Source organism: Conger conger, chromosome 6 (assembly GCF_963514075.1).
Source record: "Conger conger chromosome 6, fConCon1.1, whole genome shotgun sequence".
Taxonomy (NCBI): Eukaryota; Metazoa; Chordata; class Actinopteri; order Anguilliformes; family Congridae; genus Conger; species Conger conger.
The window spans coordinates 54,561,795-54,585,795 of NC_083765.1; the positions used below are offsets into that span (position 1 = coordinate 54,561,795).

Sequence of the window (24,001 nt, forward strand, 5' to 3'; positions counted from 1 at the left end):
GACCATTATTATAATACTCATTTTCTATGTTAATGGCTTTATATTCAAGAGGGCTTAAATCATGAATGTCATCATTTAAAGCCATTAATAGAATAGAACACAGTTATTTTCTTAAAGAGAAGTAATAAATACCATTAGCAATAAATATTGTATAACTTGAGTGTCATCCTATCTGTCCCTGTGAAACTTTCAGTGTCACTGAAATGGCAGCTACATCTATCCAAAATTAATGAATTGCTATCCAACATGAATTAATTGCTATCCGACATTAATTCATTGCTATCCAACATTAATTTGTACCCTGCCTTTTGCATGTTTCTTTTTTTGTTGTGTTGTGTTATGGTGTGTGGTAAGTGGTGAACTACACCCTGCAATGTTAGAGCAATGACACAGCCTTTTTTTTTTGTGTCACTCACAAGCTGGGAGTGACTACGAAACATCACACATTGTTTATTGTTAACCTTAAAGCGGGTACTGAGGGATTCACATTTTTATCTGATGAAACACCTTTGCTGCAAGCCCTGTGTGTTGTATACTGTGAATTGGTTATTCGGACTCGAAATTCATTTGAAATTCGGTTCAGTCGACCATGACCTGCACCCGGCGGTTGTGGGGTCAATGGTTAATTTTGATGCCAAGGCCAAATATCACCCCAGTGCGGTAAAGCAACTGTTTAAAGACACTTGCTACTGTAAGTGGATCCAAATAGAAATTAATGTATTATTAGTTAAGGCTCCACACCGCTATGGCTCCACGGCTGCATGAGCGTCCGGGGAAGGCCTCAGAGTGAGCACTGGATGGAGACCCAACCAAGCGTGAACTCCATTTATCGAGTCAAATGAAGCAATTCCACAAACGGCGGGGAGCAAAAGCCACAGACCCTCAGAAAAGCCTTTTTTTTTTATTTTACGGAGTGGCAGCTCTGCTTTTACCGGTGGAGTGAGACTCTCAACACATCACTCTCAGTGTTCCAAACCAGCAACAACCATCTTAGCTTTATGTATATTCTGAAAGCTTCTTGGTTGGTCAGCTTCAAGCTGATATGGTACTTGAAAACACATACATATAACTATAATATACAGTACTGTATATACAGTGAGCCCCATAAAGTTGTCTAATGACAAATACATATTTTTTCTTGAATTAGCTCTGTACTCCATAATTTGAGATTTGAGATTTAGAATTGCACATGGTTAGTGCACCTTCTCAGGGGGGGAAGTAGTGTAATTTCTACATGGTGAAACCAAAATATCTAAACATGGCATTCATTAAAAGCTAAGCATCTGCACACACACTGTGACTTGTTTGATTACAAATCCAAAATTGTGGCGCACAGAGCCAAATGAAGAAGAGTCATCATGTGCCTGTAGTCTCACTTCATGCTAGCAAATACCTGTTATTGTCCAGGTTAGGAGTGATCAAGCATGATTCCCTGAATGTGATGTGATACAGGCATCTGTTGTCACAGGGGACTTGCCATAGTCCACTTCTCATTTCTCTCGTTCTGGCAGACTGGTAACCACCCAAGGTGCACGATTCTCTTGTGGGGTGGGTGGGCCTCGGAGCTGTGAATGTGAACTGGTTCTTCAAAAACGTAGTTCTCCTTGAATAAGATCAGGATGACTCCCCGGTGTCTGTACTCTCCCGTGCACAATGGTAGCACAGCGACTGGACCGTTTTCTATACCATTCCTATTCACACATCTTACACAGGCGTGTTCTGCATGTGCAGCCCTGATTTAAGATTTCTTCTTTGAAGCCTGTGGCTTGATAGAGACATAAATGTGCTAAAGAGCCGACCAGCTGTAGCTCTTTTGTTTAGAAACTCGAAACCCTGACCTTTACGCACACTCTCTCACACCGAGATTACTCGATGAAAGTAGCGAAAGGGGGCGCAGCAATTTGTTTTCTCTATGCCGTTCCCATGGCTTTAACTTACTGAGTAAAAAGGCTGCCCAGAATGCGGAGGACCGAAAGGACCATAGTGGGACGGAACGCCGCTCATGGACGGTCACACAGGCTAACCTTGGATTTTGGAAAAGGTTTGGCAATGCGATATCGTGCTTCGGAGGATTTAAGTTTAAACGCGCGGACTCAGGATTTATAAAGATCACAGTGTGTGGGTGTGTGGGATTACAAGTCTCAAAGCACCGTTCTGAGGCTCATTGAAGATACTTGCTTTGAAGGAATGCGAATACATCACCTTGTACACAATCCCGCAAGGTAATATTCAGACATCTGTATTGGATTCAATTAATTTAACGAGTGCATTATACATGATTATGATTCAATTATTATTAATGAATATGAATGAATAAATACACGAATATTATAATTTCCGTTGATGTTGGTAGTAGAAGTAGTTGCAGTATTATTCTATACAATTGCATACTTTGGAATACTTTTTGAGGGGGGTGGCTTTTTGCTTCAAGGTTCATGCAGTTTATTTCAACCTTGCGTCCAATCTTACTTCTAGTCTAAATGTTGTAAGCCCTAAACTATACCATATGCATATATCTCACTGCAGGATGACACAGAAACAATTTTTACAATAATTGATCCTTGTAATCTTTTGCGCGTAAATACCGTATAAAGTTGATGGTGGTTAGGCTTTCAATTGACTGTTTCTCCGGCGCGTGCTTGGATTGTTTTCCGGTCGCACATTTGTACTGCCAACTTTTACTTGCAAAAATATCTCGGCATTCTCCTTCTTGTGATTTGTGTAACTGTAATTTTTTCAACTGTCCACATTTTTCTGTTGTCAGGATATAACACTGTGCACATCTGTACTGTATGTCATATACGAAAGATTTGCTTGGGGTCGACCGATGGTGTGCTCTGGTTGAGGACAGACACTCTTTAGGGACAGCTGCCGTTTTTAAAATAGACTGAAAGAGAAACTTTTTAGCGTGGAAAATAAACCGAGCATGTTGCAGATGGCTCCAGCCGAAATATTCATTTAGATATTTTTTATTTGATTTTAGGGAATATGCGTAGGCTACCCTCCCATCGTGCTGTGAGCTTTCACACAATTGTTTGAATTCGAGATATGAGCTGTTGGAGCAGTTCAAATGCTGAGTTAAACTTGTTACAGCCGCTATTGAAGCGGGTGTTGCTGGATGTCACTGCGTCATCAGAACGTTTACTCACGAAGCCAAGTTCTTCGACAGTCCCTTCTCCATCAAACATCGCCGAAGATGCGTAAATTGAAGCAACACTTGATATAATGAATTATTCGTCTGATTGCATAGCTTGTCCATCTCCAGTGTCTTGCTCAGCATGGTGCTTTGCCGAACCGTTTTTACCCTATATGATATGGGAAAAATGAATAGAGATTTTTTGTATGTTAGCATTGCTTCTTGAGACAACAGAAATAGTCCATACTCTATGTTACAATCTGCAGACAATAGGTAGACAGTAGTTTTGATATAGCTTCACCTTCTTCACGTACCTTGCAATCACATTGTCTAAATAACCGTATAGTTGCTCAACTAATTACTGTCAGCCAGTGCCCAAGAGCTCTATCCTTTATAAACACAATACTACATCCAGACTTACTATTGTGATATGTGCCCTTACTGTCACCCAAAAACGGACTGTTTGCTGTCTGTCTGCTTCATTTTAGTGTTTTAGTTATTTGTGAGAGGTAGCCAAAACAAAAGGTTTTATCATTTGACAAAAAAAAGCAGTGGGACAGCTACCACAGTAAGAGGACAGTTGTCAACACAAAGAAGGTCAGGGGTTATAGTACAAGGTCAAGCAGACAGAGGAGAGAGTTGATATGTCCCATGAGACTGGATAGATGACCTCATCTTTGTTGTTGCATTTGGTATACAAATCTGACCGTCTGCTCATAACTATGAAACTTTTTAAAAAGCAGAAAGCAAACATAATTTGTGGATGATCTGGAGCCTTGTAATTTTGTGTTTGTAGAATGATTTAATGCTTCATTTGCTTTCATAAAGTTGTTGGTAATGAATAATTAATTGTCTAGGCTCTGATTGCAAAGGGAAACCACTAAATTCTGATTCCTCTTTTAAATGCAACATGGCTACCTCTTCAGACGCCAGTGCCCTCACAGTCGACAAGCAATGATAGAAACCTTCACCCGAATACTCAGGTAAGGGAACCCAGATGGGCCATTGCCCTCCAAAACAGGCCTGGGATGTGGGTTCAAATTTACTTCCTTGATTTTTGCCTCCCTTAGTTAATTGGTGGCATGTTTCCCTTGCAACAATCTTTTGAAGGCTGCAGATTGAATGGATATTTATTAATTTACTCATTTTAACCAGGACACTGTATAATATTTAACATTGACTGATTGAATCAGTGCATATTCAACCAGAGATGATACGTAGGCTAATCTTTACCCTAATATTTTCTTTACCAGAAATATTTGAGAATTAAACGAATGTGGTATTATGTCTGTCCTCTGACAGAGCCACCTGAACTAATGGGTTTTTCCAACACAGAATTTCTATGGTTTTGCTGCTGCTGGGCCCAGAACTGCTGAACTGTCAGTACGGCAATCAACACAGGAAGGTAAGTGAAGAGGTCTGGTGTAGACCCTTTAGTTCGAGAGAGCACCAGACTCTTTCATGCCTTATCAAATTTCTCCAATCGGTGTTCCTGGAAATGTGGAAGGAGGCATGTGTTGATGGACCTGCCGACCTCCCGTGCAAGTTCACGGCTGTAGAAGCTGGTGTCCTTGCAGCAACACAATGACTAAGTACTACTGGAACATACGGTTTTAACCAGGGGTCATGACTGTGTCTCCTCGACGGAGCCAAGACATTCATTCGGTGCCATCATTTATGGAGAGTGCATCTCACTTTAACTTCACGCCAGCACGTTTATAGTGCCTGCAAAGGGAAAGCTTTTTTTATGCCCCCCCACCCCCACTGTATAGCTTAATTCAACTGGACTTTCCTGTTAAAAATTCAGACTTGATATTAGTCTATAAAAGATCTCCTGGGAAATTTGAGGAAGTATAAATCTGTCTGCTGGCAGACGAGAGCAGCAGCAGGAGGGCACAGGAGGCAGTCTCAGAGATTTTTGGGTGAAGGTGCTGCCAGCTGTCATGGGTCCTTCCCCCTCCCCCATGGGACTTGGGAGCATGAATAGACTGAGAGTGAGGAGTGGGATGAGAGTGCTCTGAGAGGTCAGGCGATAGCCTATCCTCAGTCTGGCTTCCTTTCCTCTTGACCTCTGAACGACCCTGGAGTTGACAGTGGCCCTTAGGCCACTGGGGTTGTGGGGCGAAGTTCGGGTGGACGAGGCCATCGTGAATAGCTGAAAAGCAGCACAGGAGCCTACACAGTTGTGTGTCTTGGGACCTTCTATTAAAAGCCTTCCCGTTTTATTTTCATGTTTGCGCATTTATTTTGAGAGGCCGGGAATTCTGTTAGATGGGAACAGAATTCCTCTCCTTAGAGCCAGATTTCTGCATAGCTTCCTGACAGTCAGAGCTGGCATGTCCGCAGGTTGTCGCTGGCAGGGTCCCCTCGGCCAGTGAAAGACTAATACCTGCTCTGGTGAAAGCTATCGTGAGCGTGAGAATACGGATACTCAGTACTAGGCTGGGTTACAGTTACAGAAAACCACATATTTGGGATTGATGAAAATAAATACAAAAGAGCAGCTCTGTGAATGTCAATATTGTCTAGGTCACGATTCAATTTTGTATAAGGCAAGTAATAATACCAAGATAATAATTAAAGCCTATTGCTGTAACTGATCCATCTGAGACTATATGGGTCTGGCTGTTCCATGCTTGCACACACACACTTGTGTGTGTGTGTGTGTGTGTGTGTGTGTGCGTGTGTGTGTGTGCCAGACCTTGGTCAAATACATAATCGTTTTGGATTCAAATACTTTTCTGTGCTCGATTGAGATCTTGAGATTGCACTTTCTGAGAGTATTTCATACGTTGCTAGACACCAGACAACCTCATTAAAGCGTAGAAAAGTATTTGAATCCAAAACAATTACGTGTTTGACCCAGGTCTGATATATAGCATATTTATAAATGTGTGTGTGTGTTTTGTGTTAATAGTCTGTAAGTTCCACAGCTCTGTGTCTACTCAGGTTCCTCAGAGGATAGAGGCCCAGCAGGACGCTGAATTTGGGGAGGCAGCAGAGCCAGGTTCCTGGGGGCCCTGGGGGCCCTGGGGGGGCTGCTCCCGCACTTGTGGGGGAGGGGTGCAGGAACAGACCCGACCCTGCCTGTCATCTTACCCGTCCCAAACCGCCCACCCCCCTCTGCCGTCCGGGCACGTGGTGTCAGCCCTGCGGCCCTCCGTCCCCCTGCACCGCGACACGGGACAGCCTCTGTACTCCAATGGGACCGGGACGCACCCCGGGGCCCGCCGGAAGCTGATCGGCCTGCAGCGAGACCCCCGCTTCGGCCGCAGGTGCTGCTCCCACCCCCGAAAGGGACTGCCCTGCTGTAAAATCCAGCTATGCCAGCTTGACCAGCTCGAAAATTGAGCTGGTCAAGCTGGCCATACAGTAAGTCGGGTATGAGCTGGTTAATCAGCATGGCCAAGCTGGTTATAAAGCTGGCCTAGCTGGTTATAAAGCTGGCCTAGCTGGGTATAAGCTGGTCAACCAGCTACCAGCTGTTTCAAAACATAGCTTGAACTGGTTAAAACTTGAGCTGGTCTGAACTGGTCAACCAGCTAACTTATGTCAAGATGGCTGCTGGTCTGAACTGGTCAACCACCGACTGTTTCAAAGCCTTGCTGCTGGTTTTTTTCAGCAGGGTGATCTCTCCTCTATGTGAAGCGAATGGCAGGGCAGGACTTCCAGCTTCAGCGCAGTGGTTGAGCCAAGTCCAAATCGTGTATTTTCAGCGATGAATTGCAGTGCATTCTGAGCAGCCCTGACTGAAATGCGACTCATTGCTTATTTGACTTGTGTCCAGTTTTAAAGATATTCTTTTATAAATAGAGTCAATGTCTCTGCTTGTGCCAGGCCTGTTTGTGACCTCCTTGCTGCGGGGCAACTTTTATAAAAGCTTTAAATACACAGCCACTGACAGTTGATTAATGGGGTTTTTATTGAGCCCAGCAGCAGGTTAAATTTAACAGTGAATCTTTCATTGAATTGACATGGATGAAAAGCACTGCTTGGTGGACGAGAATATCTTATTTTTTTCATTTTTTTGAATAAGGAACAGTTTCTCTTGTTTTGATGTTCTCTCCCAGTACTTTGAACATGAACCCTCCTATTATGTTTGGGGTCAATTTTACCCCATTCAATTTTTGGCATCTCTTAAAAACCAGTTAACCCTTTTTTATATTGATACTGTATGATTTATGAAATTTTCTAATTTGGTGGGATTAAATATAGTAAAAATGCAATAAACAAAATGCTATGTGAAGTCCTGTACCAACTTGCCATACAAATGTGTTGTGTAGTCTTATTTTAACCCTCTGTAACTGCATAAAATTTAAGAAAATATAGAACCATTTTAATTTCTATATTTCTCAGAGTGAATGATTCTGGTGGCACTTTCCCATACATGTGCCAAACTTTCACTTATTGTTCCTTAGGCTCTAATGAGATGTTTTTCACAGATTTTTTCACCTTTATGGATAAAAGGCATTTGGGAGACAATAAGAAGGTGCCATACTACGTCTCTAGATTTTTCTATTACAATATTTTTATGTTTATTTCAACTATTTCAATTTGACCCCAAATGTAAAACCGGTCATAAAATCTTAACTGAATAGGAGGGTTAACACTGAGCAGTGGCTCCAATAGTAAGGAGAGCGTGGTGTGTGTGTGTGTGTGTGTGTGTGCAGGAGGGGCAGCGATGGCAAGCGCATCACCCCCGGCAGGTACGGCTACGGAAAGATGCCCTTCGTCATGCCGCTGCAGACAGACTCCGGGCAGGAGCAGGGTGGCCCTCCAGCCCGGAGACTGCGGCGGGCCCCTGCATCCGGCCCCCAGTACGGGGGCCACCAGAGCGCCTACAGGCAGCACGGCCCCAACTACGGCTACAGCGGGGCCCATCACTGGCCCCAGGAGTCCCAGCCAAGGACACACCCAGCCCAGACCTCACTGTACCAACCCGGCCCCGTCCACAACCCACAGCCTGGCCTGCATCCTGATGGCCAGACCACGCACGATGGACCCCACAGTCCCCTGCCTGCCTCCTCCTGCACAGGATCCCCGAAGCGGCACAAGATCTGCAACATCGATGTAAGACGTGTTCATGTGCTCATGTTGGCAGTGTTCATTCTTAAACCTTCGAGTAGGCGTGCTTTCTTACTATCGAGCTTGGCAATGATTCAGTTTCAACAAGTTGTAATGATTAGGTTCCGCTGTTTCGAGTACAGTACGTGTGATTTAATTGTGAGACCAGCTTTGGGAGCTCGTAAAAAGTTTTATTGGTCTGGATACAGGTGTGTGTGACTTTCATGCACTTCATGTGGCAGCAGGGTTATAATTTGCATGTGAATCTTTCACCGCCCGTCGATGTGTAATGAATGAGAAAGAGAGAGGGAGCTCACATGGCAGACTGCTTGTGTGGAACAGAACAACAGCGGGCTGGTGGAAACAGGCTAGAGTTTTGCTTGACATGTGGAGAAGGACTTCCTTTGGCTTCGGCCATCAAGTCGGGAATTGTCCGGGGGGAAGAATGCAGTTTGGCTGGTCCCACTGCGGTTCTTGCCAGCAGCCGGAGTGACAGAGGTCAAACCCCCCAGAAAGCTCACCCCAAGCCCAAGAGGCAGAGGTTGCCCCGCCTCCCCCCCAACTCCTACTCTCATCTCTTGTAGTTCCGTCAGGAGTCATTTCACTTCAGCACACATATGCCGATCGCAAATTCACAGACCCATCATCATCTCCTGGCCTGTAACTACAGTATTATGGTTTCAAATCCCAGATGGTAGACTTATTTTGTGCCATTAAAATAACTTCTGTAAATAACCGGAATAACCAACCAAATATTAGCTGCCCTGGATTTGGGTCTCCATTTGGGTATAATGTTTGTTTGTTTGTATTTCTGTCTGCAGTCTTGTCCCCCCACCAGCCAAAGTGTGAGAGAAACGCAGTGCTCTTCTTACAACAACCACCCCTTCATGGGTCGCTTGTATCAGTGGGAGCCTTTTAATGAAGGTAAGAGTCTCTCCGGGTCGTGTCTGTTACCTTCCCCTTCCATTACATCAGAATGGAGTCATCAGTGTCATGGCGTTCATAACTGTGTTGCCTATCATCATTGCTTCCAAGCAGCTTCTTCTTGTTGGAGTGCTTATGGAGGATTTTTCATCAGTAAACTACAGTCTAAATCCTGGCTGTGGTCATTGCACTCAATGCAGCTCGGCTCAACTCGGCACAACCCACAACCAAGACCTGGGTTGAAATTTTATTGGTTTTGGATTCAAGGCTCTATTAACCTTACCTGGTGCATTTGAGCCTGCAAGGAGGGTGGAGTTTACACTTTTGGGATCATTTAATTTGTTCCAATATAACAGACAAGCTTAGTCAAATGCAGAAAAGTATTTTAATCCAACCCAGGCCTGCTCACAACAAAAACAAAGTCCATTGTAGGACAGCTTTAAAAAAATGCATGCGTAGCTAAGGCATCATCATGGCATACTGAAATTCTCCTTCGTCTGTCGAAGAGCTAGACTACCCGAACCTGTGCATGTTGCTAGAAAACTGCCTCACGTTGGCAGACAAGATAATGCTAGGCTGCTGGAACGGTGCTTTTAAGGGACATTCCTCTTTCACTAAATGTACAGAGACCAAGTGATTGTGCTGCGTGAAACTTTACAATCAATGTTTTCGATGACAAATGGGATTACCTGTAGTGAGATTACCTAGCTGTAGAGAAAGCTATACTGTGGCATTTAAATACAATATGGCAAATTGTATTTATTTTAGCATTTATTTCCATTGACTTCTCAGCCTGCAGTTGTTTCCCTGGCAACCCATAGCTCTGGTTACTAGCCAAAATAAAATATCTTGTCTCCTGCAAAATTCATTACCTTGAGTAATACAGAGGCCAAACCCCTAACCGCAGCCATACCTCATAACTACAGTCTGGTGTACTGTAAGCCTGATGGTTAAGGCATTGTTTTCTTTTGTCTTAATGGTTTAAAGAATATAAATAGTGAGGCAGCTGCTAAATGAAATAATTCTACCAAGGAATCCCATGGGGATTACATGTTTGCTATTACATTTTTTGAAAACCATTTGCCAAGCCTCACAGGTAAACCTCATACGTTCAACATGATTGTCTGCCCACTTTCACAGTTTTGGCAGCCAGATTTGCTTACGAATGTATTTGGGATATTAATTAGATCACTGTGTGTTTTTATACAGTGTGTGATGCACTGTGCAAAGTGATTGTTCAGCATCTTAAGGCTCAACGATGATGGTGTAATTTTGAATTGGGGGGTCCATTAACAAACAAAGGAGTTCCTTATTCTGTAGTCATGCAGTGTGGGGTAAATTGCATCCAGCCTGATCTTCCAGTTTACTGATGTTGATGATTACACAAGCTATGCCTGTGCTGTGCTGCTGCTCTCATTGTCTAATTCTGTCTGTATAGTGGCTCCACTTCTCACAAGGAGCTAGTCCCTTTAAAAGGCTGTTCTCTACAGATTATTTATGGTAGCATGTTAAAAATGTGTGTGTGTGTGTGTGTGTGTGTGTGTGCGTGCATGTGTGTGTGTGCGTGCATGTATGTATGTGTGTGTGTATGTGCACGTGTGTGTGTGTGTGCATATATGTGTGTGTGCGTGTGCATATATGTGTGTGTGTTTGTGTGTGTATGTGAGTGTGTGTGTGTGTGTGTGTGTGCATATATGTGTGTGTGTGAGTGTGAGTGTGTGTGTGTGTCTGTGTGTGTATCTGTGTGTGTGTGTGTGTGTGTGTGTGTGTGTGTGTGTGTGCGCACGTGTGTATAAACACCCCCTTCCCCTTCCACCAGTTAAAGTAAACCACATAAGAATATGAATAGCACCTCCAAGAACCCATTCTCCCTAATTAACTTTGGAATCCTTGTCCATCACCAAATCCAATTACTTCAATGGAGCTCAGTTTGAGGGGGGATGGGGGCGCAAATTAGCCGAATGACTCTGGAGTCTGTATGTGAACTGTCTGAGGTGAAGTTCTTTGAGTTATCTGAGGGCTGGTGGATGGATTCGTGTGCTCAGTAAATCCACTTTGTCAATGTTGGTGTGCTTCGACTTGATGGCCCTCCAAGATGGCCGCTGGGTTCCACCGTAATCTGCTGCCACACCTGGATGTTCATACCAGGTTCATTCCCGCACTCACTCTGTGCGTTTAGATGTGAATGTGTTTAATTGTGGTGCTGTGGCGATGATGCTCGTTATTCAGTTCTCTCTGGCAGATGCGTGTTTCAGGACCGTTTCTGCCTCATTACTGTTGCAAGTAACGCTACAGCGGCTGATCTAACAAAGCAAACCCCCCACATCTAAAGCACATACGAGTCACAGGAGGGGGACAGTAATGGGGGAGGTGGGGAGGGGGGGGGTCTCCAACACTAAAAGGTCAGGGATTTCTTTCTAGATCAGAGAGCGAGAGAGAGAGAGAGGGGTGAGTGAGCGAGGTATTGGACCCATTTAGCTAACAAGATTATTGAAAATGAAATGAGAACCCAGAAGAAACCATGTGTACTGAATTTTATGTGCAAAATCACAAGATAATGACGACATCCTATAAACTGTGATGATATAGGTACACTTACATGGAAGTATTTAATTATCCAGAGTGACTTACATTACATTCATACATATCATTCATTACATATTTACTGAAACAGTTCAGGTAAAGTAGCTTGCTCAAGGGTACAGTGGCTGTTCCCCACTCAGAGCCGTGGGTCGGACCCCATGTTGGGGCGCTCGATTTCGGGATGGGGTCGCCTGAAAATCTTTCATTTTTGTCTCTCTAAAATATGTGAATGTAGGCCACTACAAGATTAACATTACAACAACAACCCAGCTATAATAAAGCAATGAGGCAGGAAAGGTTGTGGTATATTTCCAGTATAGTCGTGGCTAAAGGCACGAGATGTGTGTGGGTGGGGTGCTGGGGTCGTGTAAGTTTGTGAACATTAATTTGGGGTCACATTAGGGAAATGTTTGGGAACCCCTACTCTAACCATTATACTCTACTGTGGCCTGGAAATGAAGTATTGCAGGACTGGGGCAGCAAATCTACTGTAGGTCATTTTTGGCTTGGCCTCACTCCATTCCCAGTAGCCCATATTTTGAAGCAGGCTTATCACTCTTCAACAACGGATGATAAACATCCAAGCCACTGTGAAATGAGGTGAAATGAGGAGTGACCTTATTTTCCCCTAACAGCCAACTTGAGACGGATTGTCTAGAGCTATAAAATGTGAAAATAAGTAGGGATGTTGTATGTTTTGCTGTATTTCAGCTCATGAGTTTTATGTGTGTACTGGGCGACCATTGGCTATTTTCCACAGAACGTCCTCTGAACATCAGGGAAATTCATGAATTTTATCTTATTTTTGATATGAATACATTTAAATACAAAATGTTGCCATTTAAATTTGTCAACACTTGCCTGTTTTATGTGTTTATTTGTGACTGTAAATGAAGACATAACATATAAACAGAGGGGACTGCCTCACTGTACATCCAGACTTTACTTGCTCCCTACACCCGAGCAAGACCTCTCCGGTCTGCCAGCTCTGGTCACCTTGTGCTCCACTCATAATGAGCACCAGGTGGTCGAGCTGCACATTCACGCCTGTTTTTCCGTTCTGGTTCCTCAGTGGTGGAATGACTTGCCTACCACTGTCAGAACAGCAGATCCCCTCCCCCTATTTCCCCAAATATCCATCTTGTATAATCTCTAAGAGAAAACGTGCACTTACAATGACTATTTTTTTGGTTACAAGTGCTCTACGTGTGTGTTTTGCTATTTATGGATTTGATACATTTCACTTGTTGTCCTCATGTTATGTGTACTTATGCACTTGTGAGTCGCTTTGGATTAAAAGCATCTGCTAAATAAGGTGTATAATCAGTCATGAATGTACTTACATTCTTTTGGGTATCCTAAAAAATGTTGAATGTAAAATAGTTTTTGTTGCTATAATAGTAATCCATAATGTACGCATGACTACCCCAGCTAGATATTAAGTATTGTGGTCATTAAATAAATAATAAACATAAACCCATTCATCTTTTTTCACTCATTTGGTTTTGCAATGTTTACACAGGCAAATACATACAGGCCTACACACAATACAGTTATGGCAGTTATCTAGTTCACACTAAAATACAATACAAAATGTAAATACAAACAGTAAACATAAAAATAACTACAGACTGTTTCCTTTTCAATTGTTTTAACTAGTTATTGTTACTTTTGTGAATGTTTAATGTTCTGCATTTAATTGGAAGAGGTCAAGTACAACGCTGCCCTCTTATGGATACTTCCAGAAGATTGCGTTGTGCTTGAGATGGGAGATGACAGCCAGTGGTGCCAGTCTATTCAACAGCATAACGTGTCTGCTCTTTCAGTCCGGGGGGACCAGCCCTGTGAGCTCAACTGCCGAGCCATTGGATTCCGTTTCTACGTGCGACAGGCAGAGAAAGTCATCGACGGGACGCCATGCGGAGACAACGAGACCTCTGTTTGTGTGGAGGGGACGTGTCAGGTAGGGCCCGTGTTAGAAGTCAAATATCTTCCCCAGAGAAAATAATCATGTGCTGCTCTGTATTCTACTTATGTATGAATTTACTGACATAGTAAACCCCTGTCTTCTATAAACATGAATACTTCATAAAAGCAATGTTTTTACTGCTTGGGTAGGCAATGTAAATATTTTCATGGGACCTTTTTCTTTATTGAGTATGAAGAGGCTAGTGGTTCCCATGCACCAGGCATAATCGTTTTCAGGGCAGATGGGATTGTATCTGTAAGATGTTTTTAAAATGATAGAATAATCCGTAATTGTCTCCCATAAACGTTCCACCAGTAGAGGGCAGCAGAAGATAACTGTGGCCACAGCGTATCGGGAAACTTTAAATACAGTATGTCAATGCACATTTTAAGGGGAGAGGGTTACATTTTGCATAATACTAACATAAATCTGACCTGCACATATTTGAGGGATATTGTGTTAAACTTGTTCAATCTATAAATCTATCTATCTATTGTAAATGGTTGGCATTTATATAGTGCCTTTATCCAAAATCCTGTACATTTGATGCCTCTTATTCACCCATTCATACACACACTCACACACCAACAGCGATTAGCTGCCATGCAAGACACCAACCAGCTCGTCAGGAGCATTTAGGGGTTAGGTGTCTTGCTCAGGAACACTTAGACACGTGCAGGGTGGAATTGAACTGGCAACCCTCCGACTGCTGCGTTCTATTGCAATTGCTTGTCTATGGTTAATTTGTTTTTAAACTGCAGATTCAAATATCGTAGTCTATCAATACCTCTGTTTTGCATGATACCGTAGTCATGTGCAGAAATCATTGATCACACCTAGCACTGTATGTTTGCAAGTACAGTGGGGAAACTCTCACCATGTTGTCCTTGGTCCCAGTAGTAAAGGTTTCTGCCAGTTCCATAATAGTTTGGGTGCATTTTTTTTACAGTTTGGGTGCACTCATAATGATTGTGAGTAATCACCTTCATCTGATGTTGTAGAATATACACTCGGTGAGCACTTTATTAGGTATTTATTAGACTTATTTTTTACACTTATTGGTCTTCTGCTGCTGTAGCCTACCCACTTAGAGGTTTGACACGTTTTGTGTTCCGAAATGCTTTTTTGGACCACTCTCTGCAGACTGTTGTGCGTGAAAATCCCTGGATATCAGCAGTTTCTGAGATACTCTAACCACCCTGTCTGGCACCAACAATCATTCCACAGTCAAAGTCACTTTAGACACATTTCTTCACCATTCTGACATTTGGTCTGTAAAACAGCTGAATCTGTTGACCAGGTCTGCATGCGTTTATGCATTTCGTTGCTGCCACATGATTGGCTGAATACATATTTGCATTGCCAAGCTGGTGTACAGGTCTACCTAATAAAGTGATCACTGAGTGTAATTTATTTCCTGCCGAGATGGGTGTCTTCTAGGAAGATGATCCTCCTATTCATAAAGCATGTGCGGTCACTTAGTGCCTGGATGAGCTGTACAGCAACGTTATCCATATGCCATGGCCCTGGCCGTCTCTACCACTGGATCTGAACCTGCTCGTGCATTATGGGATATTCTTTGGCCACGCCTGAGACATGTTTTCCACCTCCATCAACGAATCATTAGCTGTCTGACATTCCTGTGGTAGAATGGTGTTACATCACTCATGCTGGTAGATTCTGTGCCAAGCTGTTCTGGCAGCCTATGTTGGCGGAATTCCCTATTAAATGTCTTTATACTGATGTTTTCAGCTTTGTGGATAATACAATACTTCTGATATACACTCAGTGAGCATTTTATTGGGTATTTATTAAACTTATTTTTTAGATATATTGGTCTGCTGTAGCCTATCCACTTAAGAGATTTGTCGCTTTGTGTGTTCAGAGATGCTGTTCTGCATACCACCGTTTTAATATGTGGTTATTTGCGTTACTATCACCTTCCTGTCAGCTTCGACCAGTCTGGCCCTTCTCCTCTGACCTCTCTCATTAACGAGGCGTTTCTACCCACAGAACTGCTGCTCACTGGATGTTTTTTGATTTTCGCACCATTCTCTGCAAATTCTGTTGTGTTGATGACAAAATGACTGTTGTGTGTAAAAATCCCAGGAGATCAGTAGTTTCTGAGATACTCAAACCACCCTGTCTGACACCAACAATCATTCCATGTTCAAAGTCACTTAGATCACATTTCTTTCCCATTCTGACATTTGGTCTGAAAAACAGCTGAACCTCTTGACCATGTCTGAATGCTTGTATGTATTTAGTTGCTGCTACATGATTGGCTGATAAAAACTTTTGCATTAACAAGCTGGTGTACAGGTCTACCTAGTGCTCAGTGAGTGTACTATCTGTCAAGTTACAGTTTTGATAGTATTGGTGCACCCATTCCCTTAGAAGGGAATATCCAATGCCTACTGATACCCAATGCCTCTACAAGAGTTTGGCACTTTTTAAAGTTTCCCTCAGAAGCAGTCCACTTCACTTTTGGTAGTGGGCAGTGTGCCTCAGCAATAGGAGGTGCGTTCAAGATCACAAACGTTAGGTAACGTTAGCTAGCTATTTGAAAAGGTAGTGCGCCGTGAACAGTAATGGCTGCCGATGGGGGAGACACGGAGAGAACAACAGTTGACAATTATTTGGCTGTTATAATACACTTTAATCAATATAATATTTGTTCTTGCCTTAACCACAGATAAGCAATGAATCAGCTAGCTGGCATTGTTCTAAGTAGCATCCATTTGTTTTCAAAATGCGTTGGTGGCGAACTAAATGGAATGTTCATTTAAAATCGTTCAACAGTAACCATTTGCTGTTACTGTTTACTGTATATCATGCTAAATTCAAGCTACACAGTGAAAAAATTTCATTTTCAATGAAGCGGAGATTATTTGAGTCCAAGCGGAGTAGACGATAGAGACTGAGAAGATGTGGTACATAGCAGATGGTGAGAATGCACTCATATGACAGCAGGGATGACCTTGAAATACTCAAGATATTGAATGACAGCTGTCCTCTGAGTAACACGGTCAGGTATTTCAAGGAAATGCACACTGCTCCCTCCACTACACAGTCTGTGCTATGCCAGCAGAGATGAGGGCTACTGGGGTCAATCAGAGCTCTGGGGAGGGTAATGGAGATGCCCCGATACTCGGCTACACGTGCATTCATCCATTATTCATTTCACGAAATTATTTTTAATAAGTATCACATTACATTACCACCATTGGGAGCTTATTAGAAAGGAACAAAAACATTGGATATGACATCAAATTGTTTTCCGCACCACGTTTTTCTACCAGGGGCTAACTGTGGTCCCTTTCATGTTCGCCAGTGCCTGTACTTGCCACGAAACAGGCGGGCGACTTCCTGGATCCGGATGAGAGCCCCACGGCTCAAACAGTCGCCGTCTGTTCTCGTTCCTCGGCCCCCATTTGAGAAGTGAGCAAATTTGTTCAGCTTTTCTTTGAGGGCCTGTCTTCCTCCAGCTGTGCTTGCAGTGGCACAAGAGAGACAATTCACTGCGAGCTAAACGCTGTCCACAGTTGATTAAACAACGCAGGACGCTGAAATGGGCAAGCCCCAGTGAACAACCAGTGAAGGCCCATTCACAAAATAAGGGAGGGTTGCCAGGTTCTGAGGCCGTCTCTTGCATGCGCTGGAGTGGTGATACTCTGGAGGCCAGTGCAGCTCCCTTCCCCGGCCTGTAGGGGTCAGTAATGCTCCGGAGCCTTGACAGATACTGTGGTGTGATACACCCACGGCATCTCTGAAATCAACCCCGACATGTGGTGTAATATCATCCAGAATCTGTTTAGCCTCACATAGGCTTGAGGGGATGTATGTCTTCTTGTCTATGAAGCCATCAGTCACTCTGTAGGACTGTACGATAAGAGTATATACTGTACAATGCATAGCTTGGCTATTTCTTTGCTTATTTTGTGGATTCCTTCATGGCTTTTTAGGTTGTGTAGCCAGATGATGGTGAAAACACGCTGTGGAACAGTGGTGCGTGCTTGCTGTGGGTTCATTTAATGGTCCATTTTCAAAGAATGCAAGACAGAATTGTAGAATAAATGCTTATAAATCCCTCAAGGGGAAGTTGTTAGAAGTTGTTACTGAATTAGATTTTTTATATGGGATTCACCACTATTTTCCTCCTGATTCTATGCTGTGATCAAATTCCTGTCTCAAGCAACTAGATCTTGCTCCTCTAATCGCTGCAGTAATATAAGATGCCCACAGGGCAGTTTTATTCCATGAAAAGGTATTTGCAGTGCAGTAAAATCGAACAGTTGAGTTTGTGAGTGCATGTAACAGTTATGATAAATTAATGATAGATTTACATTTTGTTCTAATACTTTTATTCTGAAAGTCGACTTCAAGAGTCAGAAGAAGTGGAAAAAGAAGTGTTTTTTGGTCAGATCTGTGTTAAATACAACTGTATGTGCCTAGTTTGGGGACTTCTGCCCTCACCCCCACCTTTATTTAATTCAGACAAATACTCTTAATTCATACAAAGTTCCTTCTACCTCACTTTGAATGCATTCCAGTAGTGTCCACAGTTTTCCTAGAGTTTTCTCCTGACGATGACTACTCACAAATCACAGCTTTTCTTTTTGATCTTAACACGGATCAGGGAATGTAATGTGAATTGCACATTTGCCAGAAGCTTGGTATCGAGGAAAATCCTATACTGGACGTGACTGGGCATTTCAGATGGAGGTATAATACTTCCTTCATCAAGGGATGGTGTCGGGTTGGGAGCCTGTGTCTATGCCAGGAAGGTAGACTCCAGAAGAGTGTGTATATTTGTAAAGGCTGTTCGCTAACCGCACACATTTCTGGGGAGATTCTGGGCTCGGATGAGGCTGAAATCGATAGGGGCAGGTCTGTTATTTTGCCTATTGCATGTAACCAGTGTGCCTCCTGGAGATTCATTGAGGCATGGGGCTTCGCCCAATTCTTCGAGTGTAAGCAACCGAAAAGCCCAAACTAAACCCCTTAAATCCACCACTAAGCACACCAAGTTAAACTCATTCTTATTTATTGGAGGGCTAAGGAGTTATTATTCCGATGGAGCATCAAATGACTGGATGGCTCGTTGAGATCATTGTTGACCCACCCTTGCCTCCTGAAGTAATTACTAGTTGTGCTTCTTTGGGGAAAGAAGAACATGTTATACAGTTCCTTAACTGATGGAGGATGCACACTGCTGTCCTTCATTGGTTGCTGAATTCTCCTCTCCCTCTTGTCCGTCAGCCAGGACTTGGTTCATAACAGGAGTTAACCCTCCTATTATATTTGGGGTCAATTTGACCCCATTCAGTGTTTGACATCTCATAAAAACCAGTTCACCTTTTTTTCATCTTTTATTCAAGTCCTGTACCAACTTTGCATGTGTTGTATGGGCTTATTTTGACTGTATAAAATGTCAGAAAATATACAACCATTTTTATTTTTGTCTTCGATTCCTTTGTGGATTATTCTGGTGGCACTTTCCCATACAGGTGCCAAACTGTCACTTCCATGCTCTAAAATGAGATGTTTCTCACATTTCTGGCTAGTAATTTGGGAGACAATAAGAATTTGTCTTGTGCAGTAATTTTGTGTTTATTTAAACTGTCAATTTGACCCCAAACATAAAAGCAGTCATAAACTCTCAACATAATAGGAGGGTTAAAGTTTGGGTTCTCTCCCTTCCTGTCCTCCAGAAGCCGCCACACCCTGGATGTGCAGCATCCCAGCTCTTTCCACTGCCCTGCCCGTTCACCTCCATCGCTCTTATTCTTCTGGTAGCATCTGTTTTTCTGCCTTTTCCCACCAAGAGAGCTGACAGATTTGTTCAGGCATAAGAAGGAACAGAGAGACGAGAGAGCTCATCCATACAGCTGGCAGGGAGTTGGAGAGGTCACAACCTTTCTTCCTCTCCCACGGTATGCCCCAGATATAAGCCCTGTGCATGCCATTGGCTGTTCAAAGGAAATTTAGGCAATTATGTCATTTTACATTAACATTTTAAGACATTGTGCTGGATGTTACAAAAGAAGGGATGTTGTCACATTGATATATTACATGGGATTATATTCCTCCTGTATATACTATAATTTTACAGTACGTAAAGGTGAGTGGTTGATACACTGCTCTCATCTCTGGATAGGACATAGTCGACAGCACCGCAAGCATGTCCACTTAGTGCTGTGAGCTTTATTTTAACATTTCCTCAATCTATTGGTTCCCACCGTGAATCCTGATTTTTGGAAAAAGGATATTCCTTCTGTATTTGTGGTGAAGTTTGAAATGAGATTGTTATCGTTCCCTGAATATCCAGTATTGTTTTCAGCTCAATGAGTATTGTACATAATGGTTTGTTTTGAGTCGGGATCAAAAGAGACACATGGAGTTAGCATGGTGCCAAACCCCAGTAAGCATCACTACAAAGAAAATTAAGTTAAGAAAAAGGAAGAAACTCCAGGCAGAAATTAGATTAAAAATATGTGTGGTTTACAGCTTGGATTTCCAGAAGCCTGTTTGTGAATGTAACCAGGAAGCAAGCAACTGCAACATTGAAATTAGCTGGAGTAAGTATAAACAAAATCACAAAATCAGATAAAAATGGCTTTTCTTCCAATGTATTAAAAACTGTGTCCTTGTCTTTAACACTTGCCTTCTGTGGTTACACTGCTGATCTTTAAACTCACCATGCAATGGCATTGGTCACATATCTAGCCTGAGTGTCTTCTGTGACCCTGTGCATGTATGAAACAGCTGAGGCACAGGTCTGGCACAGCTCAGTAATGCAGGCAGAACTGTGGAATCTTTCTGTAGGGACTGCAAGCATCAGGGAGACACAAATATGTTTTTAAATGGTTGGTTGTCATAAGTGTCATTGGAATGAATCTGCATCCTTTTTCTGATGCTTCCCTCTTCTCTCTTGACTGTGTAACCTGGGTGACAGTGTGGGTGATGGATTGGACAAGTCCCTGACCCTCTTCCCCCTCTGTGTAGGGACAGTGGCAGCTTCACTGCGGAGTGCACCAGTGAATTTGGGGCTCATTTCAGTGAAGAACTGCTACAACGCTTTTCACTTTCTCTTTCAGCTGATTGTAAACAAGTTTTGTGCGTCCATGTTTTATTGTTTGGGCCGCATATTTGGTGTGTTAGTGGATGTAGTGCTACTGAGTGTATGTGTGTTTAGAGACGAGAGTGTCGAAGTGTCCCTGAGCAAGACACCTAACCCCCAAATGCTCCTGACGAGCTGATCGGGGCCTTGCATGGCAGCCAATCGCCGTCAGTGTGGGAGTGTGTGTATGAATGGGTGAATGGAGAAGCATCAATTGTACAGCGCTTTGGATAAAGGCGCTAGATAAATGCCTGCCATTTACCATTTGCCATTTTTTTATTTACAAGGCATTAATGGTTCCCCATCAGAGCAAGTGTGTAACTGAAAGTGAACTTTTTAGTGCCACTGACTGGACATTGACAGAGCGCTGCCCTTGGTGTGGAGCTGGTGTGATGCATTGAGCTATTGTCTCAACGCACTGTCTGTGTGCTGAGCTCCTCAGCAAATATGGCATGGGCTATTAGCCATCAGTTTGACTGTGAAGAGTGAAACAACCCCCCCCCCACACACACACGCACACTTCACGGTGCATTGTTTTAATGTGTTACCCCTGTACAGAGGATGACCCTTTCTCATTCTGGTGCCTCCTCCCCCTGTGTCAGCTGGGTTTATGGTCCGAAGAGGTCAAAGACAAATAGTAGCTCCCCTCCTACCCCCTCTCCCCACAACCAGCATCCAGCAATTCACCCTCCTGTTTTCTTCATTAACAGGCCTCTGCGCTGTCCTAATTCAAATGCATAGCTTGAAGGAAACAATCAAGGGACCTGCATGCCTAGCCTTGCTGCCGCTAATACGTATCCCAGATGCACAGAATATATGGCTTTTCTGTCTTTTTTTTTGCCTCCACTGCTTGAGCTCCTGACACAGAGAGGCTGCTGGGAATATTTCAAACAGGAAAAAGCAGGTTAAGCAAGTACTGAAAGTTTGATTGTGGAAAAAATGGCCCGGACGTCTCCGCTGATGGACTTCTGGCTCTGATGTAGGAATCCAGACGGGGGATTACACACTCTGTGATAATAGGCAGTTGGGGAGCGCACAGTTTGGCCGAACGATGATTTAAATGACAAAACCCTTGAGTCGTATATCAGAGGGGAGACGACCGATCTACTGTATGTGTGATTCATTCTCATTTTTAAATATAACGAATGTTTTCTTGCTTCTTTAAGTTTTGTAATCTGTCATGTACAAATGCATCAAAAACAGGCATGCATACAGACATACACATGTATACACTCAGTGAACACTTCATTAGGTAGACCTGTACACCAGGTTGTTAATGCAAATATTTATTCAACCAATCATTTGACTGAAACTAAATGCATAAAAGCATGCATTACATTACATTAATGGCATTTGGCAGACGCTCTTATCCAGAGTGACGTGCAACAAAGTGCAAAGTGCATACTTATACCCAAGGATGCAGACATGGTTAAGAGGTTCAACTATTTTTCAGACCAAATCAGAATGGGGAAGAAATGTGATCTAAGTGATTTTGACCGTGATTGGGTGGTTTGAGTATCTCAGAAACTGCTGATCACACGCAAAAGTCTCTAGAGTTTACAGAGAATGCGAACGTTATTTTCCATAAGCAGCAGTTCTGCGGGCAGAAACGCGTTGTTAATGAGAGAGGTCAGAGGAGAAGGGCCAGATTGGCCGAAGCTGACAGGAAGGTGACAGTAATACAAATAACCGCACATTGCAACAGTGGTATGCAGAAGAGCATCTCTGAACAAGTCATGAAATTTACTTTTTAATTTACTTTTTTAATTCCAATGTTTGCCAATGAATGCTGTTTGACATTGAAAATACTCTGACCTAGCTTTATGTTTGCAGTGAAATTTTTGACCCAAGCTAAAGTATCATCAAGCTAAATTGCTGTAGTATTGAAGATGACTCTGAGTTGTATGCACAGCTTTCGAAGCATAGATCTGCAGCCAGAGGTCTAATGTGTGGTCTACGTGTGTTCCTGCATGCATGTTTGTGTGTGTCCACGTGTCTGTGTGTGTGTGTGTGTGTGTGTGTGTGTGTGTGTGTGTGTGTGTGTGTGAAAGTGTGTGCGTGCACACGTGTATGTTTACTTGGGAATGTGTGCGCCTGTGTGCGTGTGTGTGTGTGTGTGTGTGTGTGTGTGTCTGTCTGTTACTAATCCAGTTCACACCCTGCCCTTGGGCTGTGACATTTGGATGAGCAATGTGCTGCTTTCCTAGATTTATTAAAAGCCATAATAGTTATTTCGAATGGTTATTATTCAGTGGAAAAATTGTGCAGAATCCAAATGTGTGCATCTTTGTGGAGTGCTGGAGCAGACCTCTCCTGTAAGAGACACAGACCCCAGTGGAGACGTGAGTGGGGGCTTCTTTCACCAGCACTCTGTGTAGGTGTGGAAATATGGAGGTTTGAGGACAATCTGGCGGTAACCTCAGTCCTGGCAGAACCTCTGCTCACACTGCCTATTGTCTAGTGGTCTTTGTGAAATATTTTGGCTGTAAGAATGATCTCCAATGTTGTACTCTGAAATGCTGTATAAATAATGGTCACATATATTAATAGACTCTGAGACTGGAATTACATTGGATGTGTAGAGTTCGCAGTACAGAGCCCCCAAGCTAGTGGATTATAGCTGTTACTCACCTGGTACCTGGGTCAAGCACCTAATTGTTTTGGATTAAAATAATTTTCTTTGCTTTACTGAGCTTGTCTGGTTTATTGGAACTTATTAAATACTCTCAAAAAGTGCAAACCCCACCTCTGTGTCCTCTTGGTTGGCAAAATTATACCGGGCAAGATCAGTCGAGCACAGAAAATGATTTGAATCCAAAACAATAATGTGTTTGGCCCAGGTCTGCAGCCCACATACTGCATCACCCTGTCTGTGGTTCACACGTGTGGTTTACTGCTGCTAGGTAAAGGGACTCACAGGGGAATCGGTGTCCATCTGAGGCATGATGTACAGCCATGGAACCCGACCTGTACCCCCACACCCTCCGTTTTGGTTTTCCAACATTCATCAGAAGTGGAAAATTATTCAGCAATCTTGTAATCGCTTCATGGACATGATTGGAAAAATGCACAGAGTTCCGGCCACGATACCCAGACTCATTCAGTGTGGTCATTTCAATTTTACGTGAAATTGCAACTTGAATATTATCCCGTGAAGAGAATTCTTTACCTCATCATGTCCTGGCCAATCAGGGATTAAGGG

At 43.1% G+C, this 24,001-nt stretch overlaps 1 protein-coding gene across 1 annotated transcript in view; it reads left to right on the forward strand.

Moving 5' to 3' along the window:
- Nucleotides 1-1,892: 1,892 nt before the first annotated feature.
- Nucleotides 1,893-24,001, forward strand: part of LOC133131604 (thrombospondin type-1 domain-containing protein 4-like) — a 44,774-nt gene continuing 22,665 nt past the window's right edge. The window contains exons 1-7 of the mRNA XM_061246975.1: nucleotides 1,893-2,222; nucleotides 4,063-4,119; nucleotides 4,472-4,541; nucleotides 6,086-6,411; nucleotides 7,807-8,206; nucleotides 9,022-9,124; nucleotides 13,534-13,670. Of these exons, the coding sequence (XP_061102959.1) occupies nucleotides 2,188-2,222; nucleotides 4,063-4,119; nucleotides 4,472-4,541; nucleotides 6,086-6,411; nucleotides 7,807-8,206; nucleotides 9,022-9,124; nucleotides 13,534-13,670 (1,128 nt within the window). The 5' untranslated portion in view covers nucleotides 1,893-2,187. The remainder of the gene's footprint in view (nucleotides 2,223-4,062; nucleotides 4,120-4,471; nucleotides 4,542-6,085; nucleotides 6,412-7,806; nucleotides 8,207-9,021; nucleotides 9,125-13,533; nucleotides 13,671-24,001) is intronic.